At 39.8% G+C, this 26,118-nt stretch overlaps 1 protein-coding gene across 2 annotated transcripts; it reads right to left on the bottom strand.

The window, feature by feature from the left end:
* LOC145203714 (uncharacterized) lies at positions 1–25,600 on the bottom strand. 2 transcript variants are annotated; one of them, XM_080075989.1, is made up of 11 exons: positions 25,383–25,600; positions 23,161–23,464; positions 22,587–23,085; positions 22,092–22,170; positions 13,962–14,030; positions 3,879–4,033; positions 3,063–3,208; positions 2,401–2,541; positions 1,948–2,035; positions 1,333–1,481; positions 1–758 (listed from the first exon to the last, which is right to left on the bottom strand). In XM_080075989.1, exons 1-11 carry the CDS (start codon positions 25,516–25,518, stop codon positions 599–601), a joined length of 1,926 nt encoding a protein of 641 aa, XP_079932115.1. In that variant the 5' UTR covers positions 25,519–25,600; the 3' UTR covers positions 1–598. The 2 variants fall into 2 exon arrangements, with proteins under 2 accessions (XP_079932115.1, XP_079932114.1); XM_080075988.1 differs by having other exon boundaries at positions 22,587–23,464.
* Between the last annotated feature and the right edge of the window lie 518 nt (positions 25,601–26,118).

Genomic DNA, 26,118 nt, shown 5'->3' on the forward strand with positions numbered 1-26,118 from the left:
AAAAACCTTAAATTGTGTGATCAAAACATTTTAGACCCGGTTTGTAATAACATCAGAAACGGGTAGTCAGTAGCATCTCGATAAGTAAAAAAAGAACACGAAACAATGATAATCGAACAATATAACGTAGATCGCACATTAGGGTTCGTCAAAATAATAAACGACAATACTAAAACAACAACAATAACAACAGGTACAACAGCAATAATACAATCACACAACATATCACATGACTAAAAAAATTGAAACGCACGTTTCTTAAGAAGGCAAATGCAATAAATAGAAGTCGAAGTCGGTTGAAACAATAAACTCAATACATTCAATCTTAACAAAAACTTGTTGGTATTTTTTGGACCACTTTAGTGAACCGTCAAACAGCAAAACGAAAAAAACTCCAGATTGCAAACATCGGTGCATGACACCATGGGTGTTTTAAATATAAAGTTCAGGTTCAGGTTTCTGGCAGTGAAATGTACAACATAGGGCTGAATGTAACCAATCACAATCCAACAACTCATCCGTTAGCCACCGTATTGGTTTCTTCCTCAACTTTACTCGAACGCGGTTTTAACCCGACTAATTTATCTATATCGCCACCTTACGACCGGGTCGTACGTGCGGATCTTGACCGGAAGTTCGGCATTTCCGTTACCGGCCCGAGAGTCGCATCGAGCGTTGCTTTGTATCGAACCTGACGTCCATTGTCCCACGCGTAGATGTAGCGATCACGCGGGTTGTAGTCGATCATCACTGTGTGCCTGTAAACAAAAAGTAAATTTCGAATTAGCGCAATGCGTTTTGTTCACAAGGTTGTGAGTTCTAATCCTGTCTCAGTCGCTTGTGTCTCCTCGAGTTCGCGATGGGTTTAACTAAATTGAGGGTCACCAACTGCCCGAATCCAGAAAATCGAATAAAACATAGACTTGCAATAAACAGGCAGCTCAATGGCGGACTCTTTGTATTATATTGTGATGTTACACATTGCTTGCATTTTTGTAAAAATAGCTTTTTGTAACAAGCAAAAGTATTCTTGGCCACGTGCGAGTTACGGTTGCATACTAGTTGAATATTTGGTTTAGACATTAAACCTCGGATTAACCGGATTGATTAATCCGATCTTCCCCGAATTACAACAATACTTGAGGTACAGATGATTTGTAATTGGGCGAGGCTTGAACTAATCGACATCGGTTAATGCGGATCTTTACCTATTCGGGGCAATTTTGTCTTCGCCTAATCCGAACAAGTTTAATGTAGTTTCTATTAAAGCGATTCCATCTTCTCATTTTGCACCCCGTCCCATAATAATTTAGGTTCAATAGCGCCACTTACCGGTAACTGTTGACAAAAGGAATATTGGGTCTCGTAACTTTTCTCGTTCTCAGATCCACAGCAAAGTTGATTTTAGCATTGGGAGTGTTGTAAGCGCTCACTGTGTACAAAGTCTGGCAACTAATGAAGGCGTTGGCCACCGAGCGTTTCTGCAACAGAAGAAATAGTCTTAAAAGTCTTAAATTTTGCTGGAAACAGTTTTTTGATCAATAGTTTGAAATGGATTGATCAGATTTTCAAAGTCTGTGCTAGTATTTTTGCCTTCTGTGTTGAAATAGGTTTTTATGTGGAACAGGGAACGATTGACTTGGATTCTAAACAGACATAAACTTGCTTTTTTGTTCAATCGGGAAATATTAACAAGTCATGCAACGTTTCGTCGGGTAACAAGTAACGAAAATTCAAAACGTTAATATTTATCACAATGTGGGCACTTTTTAAGTGAACTGTGCACATCACTACATACATGATCAAGTCAATACAAAAGAGGCTGCGAGTTTGATATGATCAGAATACAAACGAAGTTGACAACAGATTGAACTAAGATCAGAAGACCCCGGGTTCGAATCCCGGCACAACACGTTGTTTAACATGAAGGTTTTAGATCTCACTCACCAAAATCTTGGTCCTGATGGTTTTGATGATTTTCAACGTGTTCGGGTCCAACTTTGAAACAACGATATTTCCTTTGTTGGCGCGAGTGCTAGAAGTAAAATAAAACTGTTTGGTTGATCAAATGTATCTAGTTTGCGTTTGCCTCAAACATAATCAGTCTGTATATTTTTTCCAAATACAAGCAACTCTAATTTCCACACAAATGTTTAAAGTCCACATTTGCTTTGGATTTTTTGTTGTTGATTTGTAAAGACTGTTTAGCCTTCGGTTCCTTCTACATTTCTGAACCACAATTGTCATCAACAGTTTAACACCGAGTTTGTGCTAGTTTCGTTTTCGTGATGTCACCAAAATATTTTTCAGTTGTTTATTCCCATAAACAGTGGTCGTCGATGACCATACTGTCTGTTGAAAGGTTTGATATTGTCCAGTATAATGACTCTCACAACCTACCTGTATATCACCCATATCCCTGTCTCATCTACAGCGAGGTCGATATCAGAAAAGCCTCCATATTGGTAAGCGAACATTCCATGGTAACCTGCGTTTTTAACTTGACGCTGTCGAACAGTTCGACGAGTTCTCAGATCGAATCTGTGGAAGCAAATGTTGTTGATGGATTCTTATCTGTTACATGTAAATGCGTGTTGGGAAAAACCGAATTCGGAAATTGTTTTAAGTTTTAGAGTTTGTTTCGCTTGGTGAAAGAAAACAGGACACAAACGTGAATCCACAATTTACCATGTAAATAACCAAGAATCAAAAATATGTTTCATGTAACAGAATCAGTCAGTGATTTTACATGAAATATAATATTTCGCCTAGCTGGCATCTTTAGTGCCTACAAAACCACAGGTTAAGACATTAACAAAATAAATTATCAACTGTTCGATTCTAATTTTTAAACCCAATTTTCGAATCGTTGTCACTTGATGGCCCCTCATATCACTGATGATAGCATGAACATTTGCCAACGTTTAAACAATAAGTCATATCGTTTTTTACGCTTACTGTATTTGGGCCGCCGTTATATTCGTGTTTGTCACTTTACTATAAGGGTTTGTCTCATTTACTGCGTTAGTGCAACTTGCGGAGTTTATGAATGAAACCCGAACCTGACAATCTTTCTGGAATTCCTTCTCTGGTAATACAAACTTCCGTTGTACGTTACAGCCCCGGTACTTTCCAACGGAAACTCCAATCGATGCATGGAAGCTGGTTTACGGTCGCGAAACTTCCGCAAGTTGGCGTACTTGAGTAGCTGAAACAGAAACAATACGAATCAAATTGTGATATTAGGTCAGGCTTTGAAGACACTGCTGATTGCGACTGCTTAAAGCTGTTAGGTTAATGGTTTAAACCCCAGTCTGGTGTGTTGTGATGTGAAAAGCAATTGGATAGAAGAGTTTATTTTAAAATGCGCCAATAGATTAAGCGCTCAGCGGAATATATGGAAAATACATTAATACAAGAACTCACACCAGGCATGTTTGCTAAATGCCGTTATATGTTGCGAGTTAAGATAAACATAAATTTATAACTGGGATCAGCCCTGAAGCGTTTGCTTTGCAGACCAGCGATCACGTCACATTCGTATATAAATCACAGTACGCCAGGTCCATTGAAGGCGCCTTCTGATTCGGTATGGCGCCTTCAATGGGCATGGCGTACTGTGATTTATGTTGCGATGTTATAACATAGTAGCTCTACCGGAAACAAATAAGCACAAAACATGGAAATAGAGAGGGACACGCATGGTTACGTGTGAAATGTTAACACAAAGGATTGGTTTAAGGAACTTGAAGTCCAACGGAATTCTAACGAAGTGCGAGGGCTTATTACTAGCATCACGGATTCGTGCGTTACATTACGCACGTTGGATGTAAGAATGAATCAAACTTTATTTAATTCATCTACTTTATGGCACAAACCTTGGTGACACGAATGAAGATGACGTTAACAACCCAGATGTTCTCGTTCTGTGGATTAGCGAGCGGATCTCTCATCCACACTCCGTACCGACCGAGTGACGTAGTTGACTCTCCGACCGTTTCCGGTTCCGATAGCGACACCAAGCGACCACATTCTGCACAAGTATCGTCAGAGTTGGTTTTAATATGATCCATGGTCATTTTCTACTTTCAGGGTAAAAATGTGAATTTGGGCAATATTTAATCCTGGGTAATCCGGAACAAAAAAAACGCATGAGATATATCACTGATTAGGACAGGGGTGGGCAAACTTTTCAGTGCAAGGGCCGCATTCAAAACTTTATAATCTTATCGGGCCGCATGGTATTTCACCAACGGTCGCCAATTGCTTGCTTGTTGTTTTGTTTTAAAACAACTGATGTAAAGAATAAGGTTTGTATCATATATATACCATTTAAAGTCGCCTAAGATGGTCTGATTAACAATTTCTAACTTGTGCACAAGTTTAGCTGAACAAAGCTAACTGTTTATGACGTCATAAACTGTATTGTGACGATTGCAGTGCCCGTTTTTTCGCATTGTTTGCACATAACAAGCGGATAAAAAGCCTGGCGCATATGGTTACTAGACTGGTAATCTTTTTTCCAGTCCCACGAAATCTGTTTTAGCAGTTTGAAAATCAAAATATTTAGCAAAATAGATTGCGGCCGCAGGTTGTGCACCCCTGCGCAAAATTATTACATAGTATATTTTCAGCTTTATGCAAATACGCTTGTTCATGATTGTACAAACAGTGGTTGAAACGCTACAATTGTAATTGTTTTTTTAAAAAAAACAAGCGTTTAATTGTTGCAACAAAGGCTGAACCACGTTTTTTGTTAATGAAGTCCTTGTGTTAAAGTTTGGGCGTCAACAGTGCAAAGTGGGCTGTATTTGAAAACGTGAATCGCTTTTACTTTTATCGAACGAAGAAATTGTGTCAAGTGACGAGTTGCATAATAACGTGGCAGGCTAAAGCACGTGAAAAGTATCTGTGTTTAGTTCCAAAGTATCGTGGCAGTGTTTTTTTTTAAGGTGTTTTTGTTTTGGACCGAAACGGTCCCCCAAATTTCTCCAGCGGTTTCCCAAAATTTGGAAATGGCTATTTTTTGGCATTTAAATGAAACGCTTGCGGTTTCTTAAAACTACTTAGCGGTCACCCAAACCAAACCTTAAAAAAACCTGATCGTGCGGGTACAGATACTGTACATGGTATTGGGCAAGTCACACCCCCGGTATTTTTAAAACTCTGCGCCTGTGCTCATAGTACTATTCAGCGTTACTCGGAAACATTTGGCGGGCCGCATGAACTCCTTTGCCGGGCCGCATGCGGCCCGCGGGCCGTAGTTTGCCCACCCCTGGATTAGGACATGAGCATTTTTTTTCAGCATTAAACATGAAATACGTTGTCATTCTGTTATTAGCATATTTTCAATTCCATTCTGCAAAAATCTTTTTCTGATCCTCCATCTTATCTGAATCAAAACTGAACTTGCAAAATTAGTTGCAACAACATAAAATGGAGCTAATTTGGTGTCTGGAATCATTACAGGAAATCCAAATCACTTTCTACTGCGGATGTGAATCACTATCGTCATTGTGACGTCACCAGACAGTCTTTATGACGTCAGATAATCCCGAAACAATGTTAACGACGGCGTTGTCCCTGGAGAGGAATAGTGATTCATTTCCATACAAACAAACCACAAAGTTGTGTGTTTGGCGACTAAACGATCCCCGTAGAGTAATGATTACGATGTGGGTCTATAGTAAATTGGGTTTATATATAATAAGAGTTTTTGCGAAAATGATTTTTGGAAAGCAAGACGTTTAAAACAGTTCATGCAACTAACGTGGTCGTGGCTATCGTACACGAAAAACAACTATATTTATTACGTTCCGATGTAAAACCGACTTATTCAATATGCAGGTAAAATTTTCCTTGAAGTTTGAAACTTATTTAACCAACAAAGACTTCCAGCAGTTTAATTATAAATATCCGACATGTATACGTCCCACACGAGACACGTTTATCAGGATAATGTTATATCTTAAAACGGTACAGTATAAATTGTACACCAGAATCTCTCAGCTCATTCCCTATTAAAAGCTTGCCTTTAGATACTGAAGATGTCGCATTGGCGAAATGTATTTATCTTTAATGAATGACTTGATGATTAAATAAATTTGAATCAATTTCTTGAAAGACAAATTTATTTAACCAACAAATAACAAAATAGAATATATAAGTTAGGCTGATGCAGAGCTTTGCTGTCTGCGCTAAAACCTCTTAAACCTGTCAGCAACTCTTAAAACAGAGTCGATTAAAAAACGGCTCAAAGCAGATCCATTAAACACAACCCAGACTTCGGTGTCTGAACAATTCACCCCGATCCATCATAGCAGGGAATTAACAACAGAAAACTCTTTCAGGCCACAAACAGTGCAAAGAAATGATAAGAAGACCAAGACGTACTTTACTAAAAACCCGCAAATTATAAAAGCAACTCATGTTTGACGGACAGTTCATAACCACGCGGTCTCACTTGTATAGCGCCGTTCAGTGGCTGTCAATCAACTTAAACCGACTGTCAAGTCCATTTCCAACTTCGATTCGGTTTCATTATCTCAGCTTAAAGCGAAAATTGTGGCAAAGTGCGAGGGATTTTCGATGAGTCAGCAAAGTGTTGGGGATTTGTTGAGTCAAATCCATTATGACGGAAGTGATTCACGCAAAAAAATCGTAAATTGATTTGATGTAGATGATCACGAATATTTGGCAAAATTTAAGGACATATATGTTCAAAACAACAACTTTAGTGCAAGGGATTTTACAATCAGATGGGCGAGTAGAAGTCCTCTAATACAGTGGTCGGCAACCGCCGGTACCGGTCCGCGACGAGTTCGTTCCCGTGTCGTATACCTTTTTAGGTTAAATGCTTAAAAACATTTTGCCCATGTATTCCAGGGATGATAAATTAATTTATGCGTGTTTGTTGCTAAATATTTGTAGTTTTTTGAAGGCTGGTCCGCGATAAAACTTCAGTTTCAAAAACGATCCGCAGTACAAAAAAGGTCTAATATATCCAACTCACGTATTATGGCGAATATATTCCTGTTTGAAAGAATTGGAGAGAAAAGATTTTGAACCATGGACAGAACCGACATTTATATGAATGTTTTGTAGCATTTACAAATCTGTTGAAGTGCACACAAGGCATGGCTTTAACCAACTTTTGTGTAAGTCGTGTTGTTCCAAATCACATTACATGTAATATTGCGCAATTGTCGCAAACAACTTTCAAGTTCAAGACTCTCAACTTGACGAGTTGCAACCTTTATGACGTAACATTGACTTGCTGCCATGACGACGCACGCGCGTTATTACGTAATGTCCCAGTTGACCTCTGAAGGTCAAGGGGTCGACCGAAGGAGCCACAGGGGATACTTGAAGGGCACAAGACGAGTTATTTGAGAGTACTCAGTTTGACACGACATTGCTACTCTCACACCCGAGTACTTTCGAGTAGCGGGACTCGAGAGTTCACTCGAATACTGAAATATGACCCTAGAGCACTGGATCAAGTGTGGAAAGGTGTCAAGTAGATTTTAACATTGTTGCGGTTGTTCGAGTTATGTGTGAGTGATGGGATATGTGACAAGTTTGCAATAAGAATGTGTTGATTTCAAAATCTTGTGCGCATTCAAGTATATCATCACAATTTTTGCGTTGGTTTATGGTCGAAAGTTAAAATTGTTGTTAAAATTATGTCATCTCTTTTCAAAAAAAAATGCATTCTTGTCCATAAGAAAGGCCAAATTTCGTTTTTGTGACCTGCTTTTACATTTGCCTAATTTTAATGGTTTCGTTTTTTTAAGATTGTAAAACGCAATTAAGTTGAAGCTCATACTGGATATTTTTGTTGTACTTGTTCTTTTCAGGAAACGCCGTTCGTATTTAACAACCCTCTTGCAACGTCGCCCACGTGGTCACCAAACAGTCTAATGACGTCATTGTCACACAATATCGGCGCCGGCGCTTGGGGGGTAAAATACACCCCCTCCCCCCCCAATAAACCACAAAGTCATTAAGTCGCGAGATGTAAAACAAACCGGCAATAAACTTCGCTCCCGTGTGGAAGAAATTGCGGTAAAGTGGAAATTGTTTCTACATCTTAGATCGTTTTATTGCTTCTCAGAGTGGGGTTACTTCAACAGGATTTTAGGTTGGTTTGTTTAACATTTGGACTTGTGTAACCCAATATTAGCAAACAAAGCGTTGGTGTTCGAAATTCTTATTCAAATAGATTTCCTAAACCAAGTTTTATTAGTTTTGTTTTTACTTTTTTGGTTGACTTCATGATTAGTAAAATATTTTTAATCTGTGATGAATTGGTAGTCTATGAAGTCGCAAAAAGTGGCGTGGTTTTGCCATCATCAGTGATAAGCTTATAGGAGCAGCATATTTAGAAATGTTTGCTCTCAACTTTTATGATGTTGGCATTTCTCTTTAACTCAGGAATTTTATGCGTTGCCGGAAATATCTCATTATTTTGAAACCCAACAACTTTCCACAAAATCTTAACCCGATTAAATCGTTTTTCGGAAGCAAACCTGAAACACTTTTCTGGAAAACCGACGTTAGGTTTTTCGCATTTTTGCACAAAATTTTCGGTGCTAGTTTAGGTCATGTTGGACATTATTTTGCAACGTAACACCAAAATTTTCAGCAAGCTTAAAATAACCATGAATTTAATGAAACTTTGACTTGTATCCATAGATAAAACTGCAAGCATGAAAGCTGTGGTTTCAAATGTACAGCACAAACAGCAAAATGCATTTTCGTGTTTAAAAATAAAAACTTAAAATATCACAAAATTTAAAATTCACAGTTTGATTCTGCCCTGATCATGTAAACATCTGTTGTTGGTTGATTGCATTGCAATGTATATATGATCGTCATTTTGTTTTCTAATTCCTACTTCAATCAAAGAAAATTTGTCATAACATATAAAACTGGTCGTAAAAGTTTACATTTGTTGCTAATTAAGCACATTTGATGTTGGTTGGGTAAACATTATGAAAACACCACCACATTATCGGCAGGTCACCTCAGTTAACTTTGTCACTTTTCCACCCAATTAACATGCTTCTACGTCACGTCATCCCATGCGCAGTGACCCTTGACCTCTTGAAGTGTTTGCGGTTTTCGAGTCTGACAGAATCGGTTGGTTTTGGCGAAAGGTCAGACACGAAATTACGGCAAAGGGTTGAGGGAACTGAAAACAGATTTTCCCGTCTCAGACCCTACCTCATGTTGTTTGTGCATCTACTTATGTCTGAACGCAATGAGCTTGGCCAAGTCTGATTTCTGACTGTTCCAAAGTCAAGCAACATTTATCATGATTTATGCGCCTACTAATGACTCAAAAAGTACATCAAACCAAAAGTGATTCCTTCAGTATGCTAAAGGCACCAACTCAAAGATTAGAGACCCAATCATTCGTTATCGCACATTCGTTATCGTTTTGGCGTGCTTGTGTTTCATTCTTTTGATTCATGGCTATGACACGCAGCATTTAGCATGATTAATTCCCCCACTGACAGACCAAAATGTTAAGTTATGAAAGTGATACATGATTTATATTCCGACATATTGCAAAGTTTTCTAAATCTTATATGAGTGAAGCAGAACATGCTGCGTAGCTGTAAACTGTGTCTTGTGTTTATTTACATAATGGAGTAACAGAAAACTTACCTACACCGAAATGTAAGTTAATATTGACGCGAAAAGTTCATGTTTACAATTAGGTATCGATGCGGTTTTGTGAATGTGTTCTCAGCCCCAAATTATTGCCAATCAAATATTTACCAGTACCCATAAGTTTTGTCGTTACCCTGATGAAGGTGTCTCGTATTATGGGACGTCGAAACGTCGGCATATAATATTAAAGACTGCTGGAAGAAACTTATATTTGTCAATACATTATGCCTGGAAGCAACAGTTTATTTATCAAATATTTACCAGTTACTTGTTTTTATCTGTCTTACACAAATCGAGAGTTACCAAGTGCATCTTAGTCTTGGGAATCAAGTAGTTCCTCTCACAGTCGTTTCATGGACTTTCGCAAACATTCCTGTTTAACCCTCAGGTTGCGGTGACGACCAACCTTGGGCAAAGATGGCGACGCAACGCAGCCACCTGACAAATGCAATTTGAAAGAGGAAGGAATGTTTTTGTAACCACACCCTGTTTGTGAATGACCGAGCCGCTTCATTGTGATGTCACAATTACGTAACGCGATTTATGACGTTTTCGCCCGTTTTTTTACCTTGTGGGAGCAAAGGTCGCCCGGAAAACGATAAGAGATTGGGTTTTCCAACACAAATTTCTTAATATGTGTGCGATGTTTTAAACCGTATGAGACGAAACAGAAGGCGTTCAATACGTTCACTTTGTCAGCCAATCCGCCCTGCGTTACTGGGGATGGATACGTGGTAAGCTGCTTTGGCAGAATTTTGGTAAGAAGACAAAAGTTTCAAAAATGCTTTTCAAGTTTCAAATTGTCGCTTCGCAAATTTGACAAAACTTTAACCTCCCATTTGCCTCACTGCCTCCAATCGGAAAAGTTTAAATTTCTCACATCTAAACCTTGTTTATAGACCTAGAACCCTCAAATATTTAAAATATTTCCAGCAAACATCGCTACAACATCTAAACGTGATGTTTTAGGTTTCTTTTAAGCCGGACCCGAACCTCTAAAAATAAATACAAGCAAATCTGTATACTGAAGTTGTCTTCTACTTTGCCAAATACGTCCACATACCTTGTCGTGTGTTTGTAATTTGCAGCTGTCTCAATATTACGGCGTGCTCTGTGCAAACCGCAGGGGCCGCCCATCATAACTTCACAAATAAACAATCCTAATCCCATGATCGGAATGTGTATATCCGTACACGGTCGTACGTAGAAACAAGTTGCTCTTCTTGTTGTCGTGTTTGTTTCAATCATTTCATTCGGGTTTTACAAAACAAGGAATTTTGTTTTTAGAAGTTTACAGTCGGTTTGTGGCTGTTTGTGGCTATATGTGGTTACCGGTTATTATATTGTGACGTCGATTTCGGTTAAAGTGTTGAAATTGATGTTGATTTGTGGTTCTAGCGGCGCAAGCGGTGTTGTTTGGAGGGATTTGTTTGGAAGTGGAGAGAAAATACTTCGACTCTGTTTTGCGCTTGTGCAAATAGAAAGGCTCATTTACCTTGGGCCAATTTCATCGGAGAAATTTCAATAAAACTGACTAAATGTGGTGGAATGCAACAAACATATTTGTTAGCTCGCCCATTTACTGGAATTTGACGTATTTTTAACAGCGTTAAGGTTTTACCATTCGATATTGATGAACTTGAACGCGTAAGATATGTTTGTGTATTAGCTTAAATGATGAAGTTTGGCGCTTCATTAATATATATAATATACATTTTGTGTAAAAACAAATACCAGTCATAGTGTGTTAACTAAGTACATATTTATCGTTGCGTAGCATTAAACTACACCATTTTGTTATTCAAACATTTTCACAACACTTTTGGCATCATCAGCAATTCAGGTTCAACTAAGCAACACAACTCTATACATTGTTACTTCTATTGCAAACAACACCCAAAAATGTCACTCATAAATTATGAATGAGTCGTACTTTCTTTGCCTCAGTCAAAATGTTATTAACCCCACAGTTCGATTGAGTTTAACGTATTTTGCGTGAATCGTAACAAATCCAAAACCGATTAGACGTCAGAATCAACTAATGTCGGTCAAAAATGCTCGGCACGCTAATGTTCACACTATCTGAGATCGACACGACCTTATTCTGCTTATCTGCAGCGAAATAAGCTTCAACCGATGTGATAGTTGCCACATTGAGATTTTAGATTGCCATCTAATAACATAACGACCCCAGCTAACAACGAGTTTGACCGAGCGACGATTTAATGCCGATTTTCGCTCGTTTTCAAGGCCGCCTCCCATCATTATGGCAAATTATGAAGCAGCGCTTCACTCATAACTCAAATTCTTTGCATTTTTTCAGCAAAATTTTCCTGCCTAATCGCAATAATAAGGCGAAAAGGAGTTGACTTTGCAAATTTGATCTAAAAATAGATACGATACTTATATTTCAGGAGTTGCTATCTTTCCCTGAGGTTTTGTTGAAAGAACTTGTGTTCGAAATTAAAAATCTTGACAATCTTAACTCAAGTAAATGACAGTAAAGAAAATGGACGGATTGAAACATAGTTCAATAATTTGTTTTTCATAAAGTAGCGTTCTAAATTTAGTTTTGGCCACCTGCATAACGTTACCCACTTATTAAATCATTAGAAGTGTTTAAAATCAATCATTAGGCCCACTATCGAGCCTATTAGAGGCGTTGTACCGAATTAAGCTGGCCTCACAAGCATTTCCAAATGGCAAGACATAGTAATATATGTTCATCCACTTATCTAACACTCGTGTATCGAACTTCATCACTTGACTTTGTTTGAGAATGTTGACGCTAAGTAATAATTACGATTCGATTGGTTAATTGCATGGCCAGTGCGTTAAGTTAATAAATACACGCCTATAGCAGAACAACAACATGCTGTCAACGCGTAAGGGCATTACACCGTTTGCTGCAAAATGCCGATTAATTTATGGTTGATCGTAACTAGTCATTCTTATCATCACGTTGAGATCTGACAAGTTAATTTCAAAGCATTTCGCAAACTATCTATCAGCACTTGAAATGATGCGAGTCTTGTGTGGAAAACTGCTGAAGTTTATTAAACTACAAAACGCTTGTAGAAAAATCTCAACTACAACCTGGGTTCAGTAAAACCTATTATGACGTACAAATAGTGCCATGTACGGTTTGTGATTCTGACGTAACATCACTCGTCACGTGGTTACCAGCGCGCGCGCTTGTGGGGGGGTTTCTAAAATCTAGGTCGGCACGCGAACAACTATTCGGTTTCCCACATTACTGGGTATTTGATGCAATAAAATAAGTGTAAATGTCAATGTTCGGGACCTGAGTGAAATATGTTGAAGTTATTTGAGATTCCAAATGAATTCCTGTGTGTGAAGTTTGTGTAACAGAAGTCACTTTGATGTTGGCAAAAAGCAACGAAATATTCAAACCTATGTGCGTCTGATAAACTGTTGCTACCAGGCATTATGTAAAAACCAAATAGTGCTCTTCTGGCAAATGTATTTCTTTAAACAACGTTTCAACGTCATTTTTAGGTCGCCTTTATCTGGGCATTAACACTTCAAAAGTATGTCTGATAAACGTTTCGTCGTGTTTAGGCACGTTATAGTGTTAGTACATCACAACAAATCAAGCTGTCACCTTCCAACCAAGTAATGTTCAAGTGGTAAAAATCGTCGAACGAATTTCAAAAAAAAACTCTGAACTACTGACCGACCACCGCAAGACAAACCACTAGCAAGTTAGGTTGGCTTATCAATCAAACAGCAAGGAATGTAAAACCCGATCTTTGCAACAACAAGTGATGTTTGGCTTAGGGTTTGACTCATTAGTAAAACCACACAAGTTGAAATAACAACCCCCTCTCACGCTACACAGATTGATGAGAGTGATTTGTTGCAGTAACTTCAAAATACCGCCAACCCGGTTAAAGTTGACCTAAGTGATTCTAACCTGGGTTAGTTTGCACTAGGATGAGGCTAATTTTGGGAAAGATAACAAAAAGCGCAGTTATACAAGATGAATACGTTGCTGAACCAGCCAAAGATTAGCGTTGCAAGAAACTGATTCGTTTTGTTTCATTATCCGACGTATTTCTGGCCAAAGACGAGAGGGTTTTTGTGTGTGTTTGGAGTTTAACGAATTATTATAAATCGGTTTAACCAATCATTACTGATAACTCCTGTCAAATTTAGAGGTTTGAGTTTTCTAGTTTAAATCATCGCACTGACTAGCTCTGAGTAGAATAAATTGATTACTTGCTCCTGCCTCGCTGCTGGCCTAGATCTCTACTCACGTGAGTAATCCTGATTGTCCTCCACTTCCTCTTCTTCTCTCTCATCACAAGGTGGCGCCGACGAGTTTGCTGCAAAAAACATAGAACTATTATTTAAAACGTACGTGTAATTTTTGACCCAATGGTTTGAGGTAAAAATTCTCATGTATACGAAAAACCTGATAGAGTTTTGTAATTGGGAGCGCTATCGGCTTTAGTCCCATGAAATTTTACATAACAAGTAAACAAACAAATCACTACAATTGTGGTTGCGTGTGGTTTAGTTGTGACAAAGTGTTGTGGTTACACTTGTGAAGCAATTGCTTTTTTACTGATGTCGTAACTACTATGATATCAAGTTACCATCGGCAAAGCTCTTTCACCAAACTTTGTCGTAAAACTTATTATGGGTCCCCTCCCCCTCTTACGAATCTTAAAATAACCGGAACATTGGTTTGCCGTAAATACGCACAAACACGCCTGTGGGGACTTATTCGTTTTTGTTGGCAAAAACAATCATATGTGTAGAATAAATGATGTGTATAGTAAATTGGTAAACATCGTGTTGAGTATATAAAATGGAAGTATATTAGAAAGCCACCTTTCCAGTTAATGTTTGATCAACACGATTGGGGGGTGTTTTACTGGTTTTAGTTTATCACATGGCTTTGTTGTGTGTTGGGACATTCAGTTGCCTCGATTCCCCTGTGTGTTGTCGTCGGATAATCAAAGCGGTTTGTCGTCAACTGATTTGCGTCGCTTCCAAATTGACGTAAGCTTTACAACATGTGCGTCAGAGTGGCATATAATATGAAAAAAGCGCGTCAACTACAAAGTGTCAATTACGATGCAACGGAAAGTCATGGCACCACACAAAGGACAGGCATCCAACCCAGTTTGTAGCACAGTTACAAACAGTGGTGGGATTCAGCCGGTTCGCACCGGTTCTATAGAACCGTCCCACGAAATTTTATGAGATCAGCGAACCGGTTAGCATTACTGGTTGCTGTCAATGGACTTTTTGTAACAGAACCGACTGAAAAATATGACTTTTGTGATAGAACTGGCTAACAAAGGATGTGTACCCCACCACTGGCTACAAACCGTCAGTTACCAGTGGCGCAGCTTTTATTCACAAATCAGCCTTGTCTACCCTTGTATTTGCTTACTACCGTGGTGTCGGTTAACCAGCTCCAGCTGCACACACATCAGACAACCGAAGGTCCAAGTCTACGCACATTTGCGGGTGTTGAACGCACAAATCATAGAAATGACAAATTACCAATCCCAAAAACCTTGTTTGCTGAGCTTTTACGATCTTGAACGATCCCCGTAAAATGTAAGTTATGTTTTGCGAGGCTGTTTGTGTTTGAATGTTTGTTTGCTTGTTTGTCAGTTTATAATGAACTCTTACTGACTCTGCCATAAATCCAATTGCATTTAATCTTATGTTTAGTTTGTTTGCAACTTGGTTCGAATCGAAATACAGAGGCGTAATATGCAAAGCGCGAGGTAACGGTTTTTGTAGTTGATTTTTGTTGTTATAGATAAATTACACATAGTTTGTGAAACCGGATGGTGATGTTATCTTGCTGTGTTTAACTCTTAAAGTTTCAAGTCCTCAGCGTGTTCCACCCTAACTTGCCGCTTCTTTTGCATTACGTTGCGCAATATAAACTGAACTATGTACAAGCTGTTGCTGCCAGGCACAATATCAACTTTATAGAGGTCTTATTTACGCTAATGAAGGCGGGCTGCATATGACGAAACATCGGTATCAAAAATACAATTACCAGAAGAGCCCTATAAAGTTGATAAATTCTTACGTAGATTACGTGCAATATTTTAGTGCATGTGCAACCCTGTATTTGTGGGTAGCAGTCTTGCACAGAAACGTTTCTCCTTTTCGTCAAGTTAAGACCAGTTTTATCCCCTTTTATCTCAACAAATCCTCGTTAAAACCCACCAAAGCAACTTCCCCAACCTGCAGGTTTAACATCGAATCACGAGCCACTTCATTTTGTTCGTGTAACTGATGTGGAGTTTTACCAGACAAGCCGGGATGTCAGTTGAGAATTAAACTGGATTCAAACTTCTTGAGGTGTTTTAAGTCGTTCACATTCTCCAGATATTTCAAATCTTGTCAAAGTGCCATGTGTGGCTAAGTTGCTATATTGCTTTAACTCAGCGCTTGGCTGGGTTTTGTAAAATTAAAAATTTTAGTGGTTCTCAAACCTTGCATGAACCGATTTCATATTTGCCTTGCTGTTAGATATATAGAAAGGAAAAACATCAAAGCGACATTAAAGGTCTCGATGCCCTTTGGAGATTGTCGGTTTAAATTAAGCTCAAATAACATGATTTTACATGAGTATGTCAAAGCCTATTTGCTAAGCAATCGGCTATGAGAAATTTGGTGTAAAAACTGTAAACGGTATAGACCAGGGTAATGACCTACAATGAACACAATAACATTTGGCTGTTCCTACACCAGTAAGAGTTGATTATGTTATAGAAACGTTACCAAGCAACACAAGTACCAGCCAATAGCAACGCGCAAACAGTCAACCGATATTCAACACATTAAGAAAATTTCTATTCGTATTATGAAAACAATCAACCCAATAACCTTTGCATAAGGAGAAATCCTTCGCTTAACATAGGAATGCAAATGCCACGCCACATTATAAACCATAGCAACCCACAAATACACGTCCAATGTTTCAGACAAAATCGTTTTATGTTCTTACTGTATCGCACACTGACCCGTGTAACATTTGCACACAGAAATAGGCGAAAGGCCACAATTTTTTAATGTTATTTCCTTCGCAACAGCAGTTTATTTATTTGCGTGTTGCTTGAAAATTTGCTACCGAACCGATAACTGTATCGATGTTATCGCAAATGCACACTATTAATGGTAAACATAAGGCAATATCGCTAAGATACAATCGCTAAAAGAAACTAATAGCTCCCCGCGCATCAACGCACGTGTTCCGGCAAAACAACAACATCATGACGTCAGCAAATATCGGCGCGTTAATACGATGTCTATGGCGCCGGATATTGGAAACACCTTTTAGTTTAAATCGATGAAAACCATCTGGCGATGCGTGGCGCGTTGCCATGGTGACCGTGTTGTGATTTTATCGCGGCGTGTACGGCTGTTCTACATTATTGATGGTGCGGTCGTTGTGGTTGTGATTTCCACGCAAGATTTGCTATGCTGGAATTCTCTATATTCAAGCAAAACTACAAGAATGTCCAAAATTAAACTTGCAGTTTTACCGTAGTTGCTTTAGGATAGTTACAATACGTTTTTGCTTTGAAACATTTTCCTTTTTTATGGTTTGCCTAATATCGGTTGACTGTATATGCCAATAACAGACCTGTAAGGAGGGGTTTCGGGCTTCAATTCCAGGCCCGTTTAACACCTTGTTTCTCATTATATGCGCTGTGGGTGTTATGTTTTTCGATACTTTGCATTTACTTTGCGCATTGATTCTCAACATGAAGTCTGTGTCGTAACGGATTACCTGAGCTTGATTGACCGGCCTATTCAAAACCTGGACGTTTTCTTGTTTCTTTTTACGAATGTTCTCAAGATTGTTCAAAACATGACATTGAACATGAAGTTTTCGTGTTTAAAGAGATATAACTTCCGACATTGGACCTGACTTTGCACACTATAGGTTACATTCGTGTCGTAATATCCCCTCACTCGGGTTCTCTGTCAACAAAAATTCGGGTTTGGGTCGGGTTTTGGGCTTGCATCTCTTGTTTCGGGTTGTACTCGGATCCTAATGTGTCAGGCCGGTTACATCTTTTCCGCAACAAGCCCTTTGAGATATTAAAACCTCCGACCCACACAAACCTACTTCCTCATTCGCAACAACACTTAAAGTTGGATCAGCCAATCACAACAGCGTTTAACACACGACCCTCTCCACTCACACACTATATCTTAGGTAGACCGAGTTTTCCATTCTCAACCTCTCAAACCCAACAAAAGGCTGATAATCCAACAAAATCACTCCTATGACGTAGAAGGCTAAACCCACATGTTTGGTCAGCAAGAAACTGAAGAAGTTGCTTGAAGGGGTCGCGGAGAAATTAAACCCTACGTTTCGACCGTCTTAGTGGACATGACATGACAATTTACGTTGAACAACATATTTGATAGGAATCCATAATGAACGGGCTGTTAGGGTAAAAACAGAATTACTGAATTGGTTTGTTATAAGTGAGTGAATTTTGTTTTGGAAACCCGTAAAACCTCTGGAGCACTATAGTGGACATATACACCGATCTGTTTTTAAGTATAATGGTGAAAATTACTGCCCAAATAGACAAAAAGGCGACATGCTTTATTGCTCAAACGTTTCAGCAAATGCTCATGCCTTCATCAGTGACATGAGAGGCCACATCAGTTACACCCGTTTACAACCTCTATAACATTCATGAGCATAACTCGTAATTAAAACAAAACCATTATGTTTAAGTCAACACCTTCTTCTACTCACAGTAGCTTGTAACCAATGTAAGTTATATTAAATTTACAGCGAAAGAGGGTTTAGATTTGCCATTTAACATTACAACGTTGTATGGAGTTTCAATCTATTGTGGATTGTGGGTTTTGATCCAAAAATACTTAAAAATTGTTTTTACCCCGAATTGCAGAGAAAAAATACCCTCTGATACGCATCACTGCACATGCTGCAAGCCCACTGAGGCGTGTCTAATCTTTGTCTCAACCAACGATCTCCTTCACTAAAATATTCCAACAATTTTTGTGGCTATTTTCGACTTCAGCCATTGCGCTCCACGAAAACACTCCGTAACCACATGCACTGAAGCCCGGGTTTAAATAGTTAGTAATTTCGTTTGCGACCTGCCTGTATATGTAAGTAATGTGCGTGCAAAGAAATCAGTTGTTTTGGGGATTCATGCTGGGAATTTTCGCACGGTGTAGCTACAACGCGTTAACCATTATCCACCAGTTGTGCCATTCTCTGTTTTGCGCTCCGTATAGTTTACGGTCAGGTTTTGTTTTGACGTTATCGGGACGCAATTATGATACATCGATAACTTCAATCTTAGAGCGCCCAAGCAAGCATGCTGTCTAATATCGGTTACCGTCCAAAACACGTTGTTACCTCAGCCGAAAGGTTGTTAGCATTGACCAAAAAATTCGAATATACTCTTCAATAAACAATTAATAAGTTAAGTGGTCTATTTTTATATTGGTCTCTGTGTTGAGCCGGTTCTCAACAATCGTAGACAACGTTGACATCTTATGCATCAGTACATGCAGTTTGTTCGATCGCTATGCACCCCTAACTCTGCCCCTTGTGCACCCCTACGCGGTAACCCAATCTACGTCTCTTGTCACGTGACTAGCTTCTCGTTTCGCGGGGGTTCGGACACTTCAATCCCTTTTAATCCCTCGGATTGATTTATTGCGATTCAGCGTGCCTGGCGCCTTCATGGACACACACTTGTACACACACGAGCAGCGGCTGTTTATCAAGACGCCGCCTCCCCTGCGCGATAAACTCGTGCGAATGAAGACTTGAATCAATAGCCTGGTTGGCCGATTTGGCGCCAACTCTACAAGAAATCCTCAAAACCATCGCACGCGAACCCGAGCCCAGTGAGACAAAATTTAAAGAGGAACCGACAGATTGTTGTTGAATATTTCTGTTCACAAGGCGCAGAGAAATGTGACATTTTCAATCATATTTTCCATTAAGTAATATACACTCTGGAGTATGTTATCAACAGCACCATTTTAAACCTTAATTTGCAAGATTGTAGTTGCACGAATTTGTATATGAAAACGCTGCACTGTTTTGTGCTTACTGAGCCAACCAGCATATTTTTGAATTACACTTTCAAAACTTTGGAGTATGTAATTTAACAACAACATTTCAAGTTTGCAAGGATGTAATTTTACTATGTTTTGGTTGATAAAAAGTTTGGCGAGGTGAGATAAAACTGGTGAGTCATGTCTGTTGAAAACCATTCAGGACTTTATGGAGCGATTGCCAAGAAGAACTCTTTATTGTATTGCTTTGCATTTGTGACTATATATTTTAAAATTTTGACCAATGGTTTGTGACAAGGTTTAATGCTTGCGATAAAATCGTCAGCTCAAGTATCTTTCTTGTGAGTTCCCCTTTAAGCTGTCCCAGTGGCGCCTGAGTGCTTACGTTTCTCCGTCACATCGCGGTTAAGTTCCCCTGCTATACAATTTACAGAGTGTGGTCGTGCGGTTTCTTATATACATGCGGTGTCTAATATAATACACCGGGGATTGGGACGTACGTTGTGACTCAAACAGAATGAAGATCAGAATGTTGTGAAGTCAGATTCGCACAGTTGTCATGCCAACGAGCATCCGGGTTATTCTCGATGCCCTCAAACCAGTTGGGTTTACGAAGATTTAATTTTTAAGTTTGGTGAAAAATGTTGCCACCGAAATCAAAAAGTTTTGCTCTTTTGTTATTGGCAAACTTATTTTTCCACGCCTCTTCTTAAATGCATCAAAACGAAACACCACAGAATAAAGCCGAACCAAAACCGTAACATTTTATCTCAACATTGGAGCAACAAACCTCAATTTTTCAAAAATAAAAAGTAAACTGGAAAAGTATGCGCAGAATTTAAACGACTCAAGCACGGTGTCGATAATATTATGGAAGCTTGTCACTTGTGATAGAAGTCGTGCAAAGTCAAGCTGCAGCGCAATTAGATAAACACAGATCGCGCTTCACGACAAAAGTTGTAGAATCAGCATATTCCAATAAAACGCTACAGCGCTTCTCGTGCTATTTACCATCGACGCTCGGACTTCTATATTGACTCACTGCAAGGTTCGGTAGAAGTTTTCACTCCTTTGAAGGCACCGACACAGTGACGATTGCTTACGTGAGTTGTATGCTCCGGTGGGCACCGTTATTTTGCAAATTGACACGAGATTACGCTGATAACTTCTACTTCCGCTGAGTTTGTGGAAGCCAAATTTGCGAAACGTGACAAATCAGGAGTCTATGTCGGTTTGAGTTTGTCGATTCACCTGCCGTGTTGCGCGGTTGGGTCTTATCAGCAGCCAAGGACGCGAAGTATTCGGCAATTTATCAAGGTATTTGCCGCGAGTGCTTTGCCGTGAGCGATCAGTTTTTCGAGAATTACAATAAAGCATCGGCAAATTTAGATAGGTTTTTACGTTTTTCTGTATTCAGAACTCGCTTTCTGATGATGGACGAACTACACAAAGCGTTTGCCGTGTATTACAAAAACCATTTGTTGTGATTATTTCCTGTTAATCAAAAATAAAATTGTTGGCTAGATGCGACGCAAATGTCAAAATTTGCGTTTAAAACACCATCAAACTTAAACAGGTCCGGGTTAGAACTTCTTTGTGTGTTAAAACCTGAAGACGATTTCATCTAAAATGCGGCAAAGGTTGCAACAGAAAAACAAATCCAATCAATTCGTCGTATTTGATTTCAAGCAAAGTCTAAAACTCAAGTAATTATATTTTCATCGCGGTACCAATTGTGCGTCATAAAAGCTACTTACGAAGCAATTTAAGTGATTTTATATCGGATGATTTTCACCGCAAGCCGCAAAATAATCATTGAGGTTTGAAACGGTGTGAAAACAGAGGTTCGATTCCAGTAAGTGGGTCATATCACGTGGTCGTGCATTTCCACAGCAAACATGCGACCCCAATTCGGTGGCCCTTGAGCACGTCCAGGTATATTTGTTTAACCATTACGCTCAGGCGTGCGTATTTGAAGACCTCAAGCAATCACTTCTTGTTATCACCGATGCAAACTGATTAGCTGCGCCAACGACCCCTGGGTCCCTGGAACCTTGACCTTGACCTTGGCACGATTTATTGCGTCTGGAAGCTAGGCGCCGATTCTAATTATGACGACTTAATGTGGAACACTATTGTGACGTTGGCATGACGTATTGGTGTGTCATAAACGTCACTGACAATGGAGTATTGCTGTTATCTGGATCAGTTGTGGTTTAAGTTCAGTACGTATTGTGGTGTAATCGTAATGTCAGTTATACAATCCATGCTGCTATGATCAGAAGTTTGTGGTTACCATAAATTTGTGATTAACAAAAGCTCACCGCTCCGATTGTTTTGACGAAGTTCCGCTAAAGCTTCTTCCAATTCTCGAATCTTCTTTGTTGCGTTGCTATGACGATTCTATGAGACAAAGGATAATTGGAGAACATATCGATTTCATACAGTGCCAGGCAAAGCAGTGGATTCAGACAGAAGTAAATGAGATAAATTTTGTACAGCTTTCCTGGTGGATAAATTGTTTGTACCGATGTCTACTCAAGCCGCCTTTATCAGTGGGTAATAACACAAACATATATCACCAGTTGCAAAAATAATGGGAGCTTAGTTACCTAGTCAAATGAGTTTAGAATAACTGTAAAAGTATGATGTGCATTGTGGTTATGATATTTGGCTCTCAATAAATGAACTCAGTCGTTTAGAACAGCATGTCCAGTCCTTCAATATAAATGAGTTTTTCTTTTTGCGGCCCGCCAAGTATCCCTATTGTAATCGTTCATTGTCTAATCTTGGACCAACCTGATCTAACCAATACGAACCTCCCACGTGTCTTTATCGGTGAGAAGTCGCTCAATCTCATCCCGTTGTGTTTGAATCGTTGCCCGAATCCCCCGGTTTTCCTCATTCAAGAACCTGACTCGTTGTGAAAGAAGATCCTTCGCATCCGTCAGGGATTGTTTGTCGGAAGTCAACATCCGGCGGATTTCCCGGAGTCCGTCGTTGTCATGGTGAGCAAGAGTGAGATCATGCGCTCCCTGCTCAACTCGCTGTAGCAAATTCCGGTTCTCTACGCTCAGCTCATCCAGTTTGGCGCTGGTGTTTTGGAGAAACTCGGTCAAGTTTTGGTTCTGGACGATCAGCTTCGATCGTTCCGCTTCAACTCCCTTGACACGTGACTGAAGACGAAGAAGTTGAGAGTTGAGCTGGTGGGCGAAGTCTAGGATCGCGTCAGCTGCTCCGAGCTCTTCCTCTTCCACAACCTCCGTCTGCAGAAAGCCACGTGATGTGATGGCGTCGCCGTCGGATGTTGAGGAGTCGCTTGAATGAAATAGGAAACCTTCAGTGTCGAGTGCTCGGTTTGCGCGACGTATGAAAGTCTCAGCAGCGTCTAACCGGTTTTGCTGGCCTTCTAGCTTCGCCTCGAATCCGGTGAAGGCGTGATGTAGTTCCGCCACCTTTGCTTCGATCAACGCTGAGCTGCACTGAGGTCCGGTTGGAACGGAGAAGATGTACTGGCATCTCTCATCAGTGGAGCTGGTCGGCCTCCTCGTGTGGATGTTGCTCCTCATCAGCACAGATTCTCCCTCTAACGCCGAGAGGGCATTCAGCACTGCAGGTTCGCCGACCCTCGCTGCTTGCTCACGTTTTGATTTCACCGGAGCTGGGGTTCGAACCGACGTCGACGGATTTACGAAATCTGCGGAACAAATCAGGGAAATGCGTTTATAACACCGAAGATGTTTCAAGTTGCTAGATCTGGAGGAAGGACAAAATTTACAATTGAAACTAAAAGTCTGTAGCTGTATTGGCTAACATAAATGTTATATCTTGGGATCCTTTCAAAATATTCGAGTAGGACTGTTGAGCAACTGCTTGACAACATTTATGCAGTGAATCTACTTTACATGGAAAATCTCTCAAGTACTTAAAGTATTCGTTATTTATTTGGACCCAACCTCAGATACTTGGCAACAGCGTGTGCTTTTGATTTTTTTACAGCTTGTCATTGGCACGTAGGGTTGAAAGTGGTGTAAATAATTACATTTTATAAAGTAGTAAAGTGATCCAATGATATACTTTTTGACCCAAGTGCAAAATAACTTTGTTGCATGCGTGATTGGTTTAATTTTGGACTTCAAAGAAAGGTTAAATGTATGTCAAACCGTATCATATTCAGTTTGTGAAAAGTAGAACTGCGATTCTTTGAATTTGTGACGTAGGTAGCAATTGGTGTAAAGGGGAAATAAGAATTCGGGGAAGATTATTTGCTTAGCTGAAGCGTTGAGTGCAAATTTCAAGCTTGCCTGCACTCGAAAATGTCATCTCGACGGGGAAACTATGGATTTCAGGGCAGATGTTGAGATATTTTTGGATCGAGAGGCGCTTATTGCCGCCGTAACCTTTACATCGTGGAACCCGAGCTACGATATGAAGCACATGTCCCGGGTTAGACGCCCTCGGATAAAAGGTTATCACGGTCCTACCCTTGTTTTCGCGTGCACAGGCCCGTGTCGCCAGCCCCTTAAACTGTTGCTGGTTCGCCTTTGTTTGTTTCGGGAAAGATATTGCGGATTTACTTGCGTTGCTGACACCAACTATCAACATGCTTCGAACGTCGTAAGGCGCTAAGTCGCAACAACAGTGGTTTCCCAGCAATGTTTAGTTTGTTGCGCCTAAAACAGTATGCCCTTAGGGGATTTGATACATGCTTATCTAGTTTGAACTCAGGTTGACCTGTAAACTGTAACTGGGCAAAAATGTGTTTCTGCCACAAAAAAAAACGTTTTCTTGCCCCGGGTTTGAGATTAAGTAACTGCTGCTCAGCTTTTTGGTTATTTCCAAAGTTTAAGTGTTCTTCGCAATCTGTCTTTGCCTATTTTGTTATGTTACACGCACACCGCATATCGTAAACCAACAAATCGGATCGTTACATTCGTCTGCAAGGATCCCAACCCTTTTCCATAACACCACAAATCAACATTAAAAACCTCCGAAAGTTCTCACCGACCATGACTTAGCAAAACGTCATATTTTTTTGTGCCAAGTCACAACAGTGCGATCCATCACCGCTTTATGACAAGTAGCACCTAGATACGACCATAGTGTCACCATAAACCGACAGCTTGAGTAAATATGTGGGCGTGGTTAGAAGGATCCGCCCCATTTACTTTGAGTGGAATAAAATTGTAACTTATATCATGGAAATATTTTGTTTCTTGTTCCTATTTTAGCTTTAAAATTGGCCATAATCATTAACCGTGATGTGATGATGCTGATAGAATGAATTCGTCTGATTGTTTTCATCAGCAGTTTAATCAATGCACATTATATCAAGGATGTCTTAACTCTAAACACAGGTACACGTAAGTATTGTCAGTATAGCCGCGATTTTCGCGCCCAATTTTAAATAAAACTGTCATGATTCAAGCCTAAACTTACATTCCGTCTAATTTGTGTTTAATTTCTTCAATTCGATTCCAATTCGGGCTTTGTTTTTGACAAAAAGTATTACTGCTATTTTCCATTAGGAGCGGATACGGGCTCCAATTTCAAGCCCGCTTTACAAGACTGGTGCATTTGACCCCCTCTGTCAATTTTGTTAAACCATTTCTTACCTTGACCATCATCAGCTTCTTGGTCGTCATTATTCCCGACACTTCTTGTAACTTGCCCAGCTGACGAACTGATTGTGTGGCTTGCAGGGGCCACAACGTAACAACAGAGCACGAGGTACTTAAGTAAACGCCGCATTACAAAGATAAAGTGGAAACTACTGCTACTAGCAACTGTGGATTCGATTCAAACCACATATCTGCAAATATATGAACGAGTTGAGCAAATAGAAACGGCCAGATGAATAGAGAATGGATATTTTGTGTCCACAAGCTACAGCTAATTAAGGAATTATTTTGAAGCACATATCAGCCAGTGGTGGGATTCAGCCGGTTCGCACCGGTCCTATAGAACCGCCTCACGAAATTTTACGAGATCAGCGAACCGGTTAGCATTACTGGTTACTGACAACAGACTTTTTGTAACAGAACCGGCTGAAAAGTATGACTTTTGTGATAGAACCGACTGACAAAAAATTTGAGTCCCGCCACTGATATCAGCCCAAAGCAGAACGCTTATTGCATCAAAACTGTTACAGTTCTTGCGTTTTTGCGCACGGAAAATATGATATGTTAGATATGCTAAGGCAAGCATCGCAAAAAAGGCGTTCACCATCGATGAGAATCGAACTTACGACCTCAATACGTTGGAGGGAAATGTTACACATGTGTTGCTGCAAACCTGATCATTCTGACAAGCTATGGCGAAATATAAAAAATTGGTCTGTAGATAAAAATG

Source organism: Phallusia mammillata, chromosome 8, assembly GCF_965637545.1.
Source record: "Phallusia mammillata chromosome 8, kaPhaMamm4.hap1.1, whole genome shotgun sequence".
Taxonomy (NCBI): domain Eukaryota; kingdom Metazoa; phylum Chordata; class Ascidiacea; order Phlebobranchia; family Ascidiidae; genus Phallusia; species Phallusia mammillata.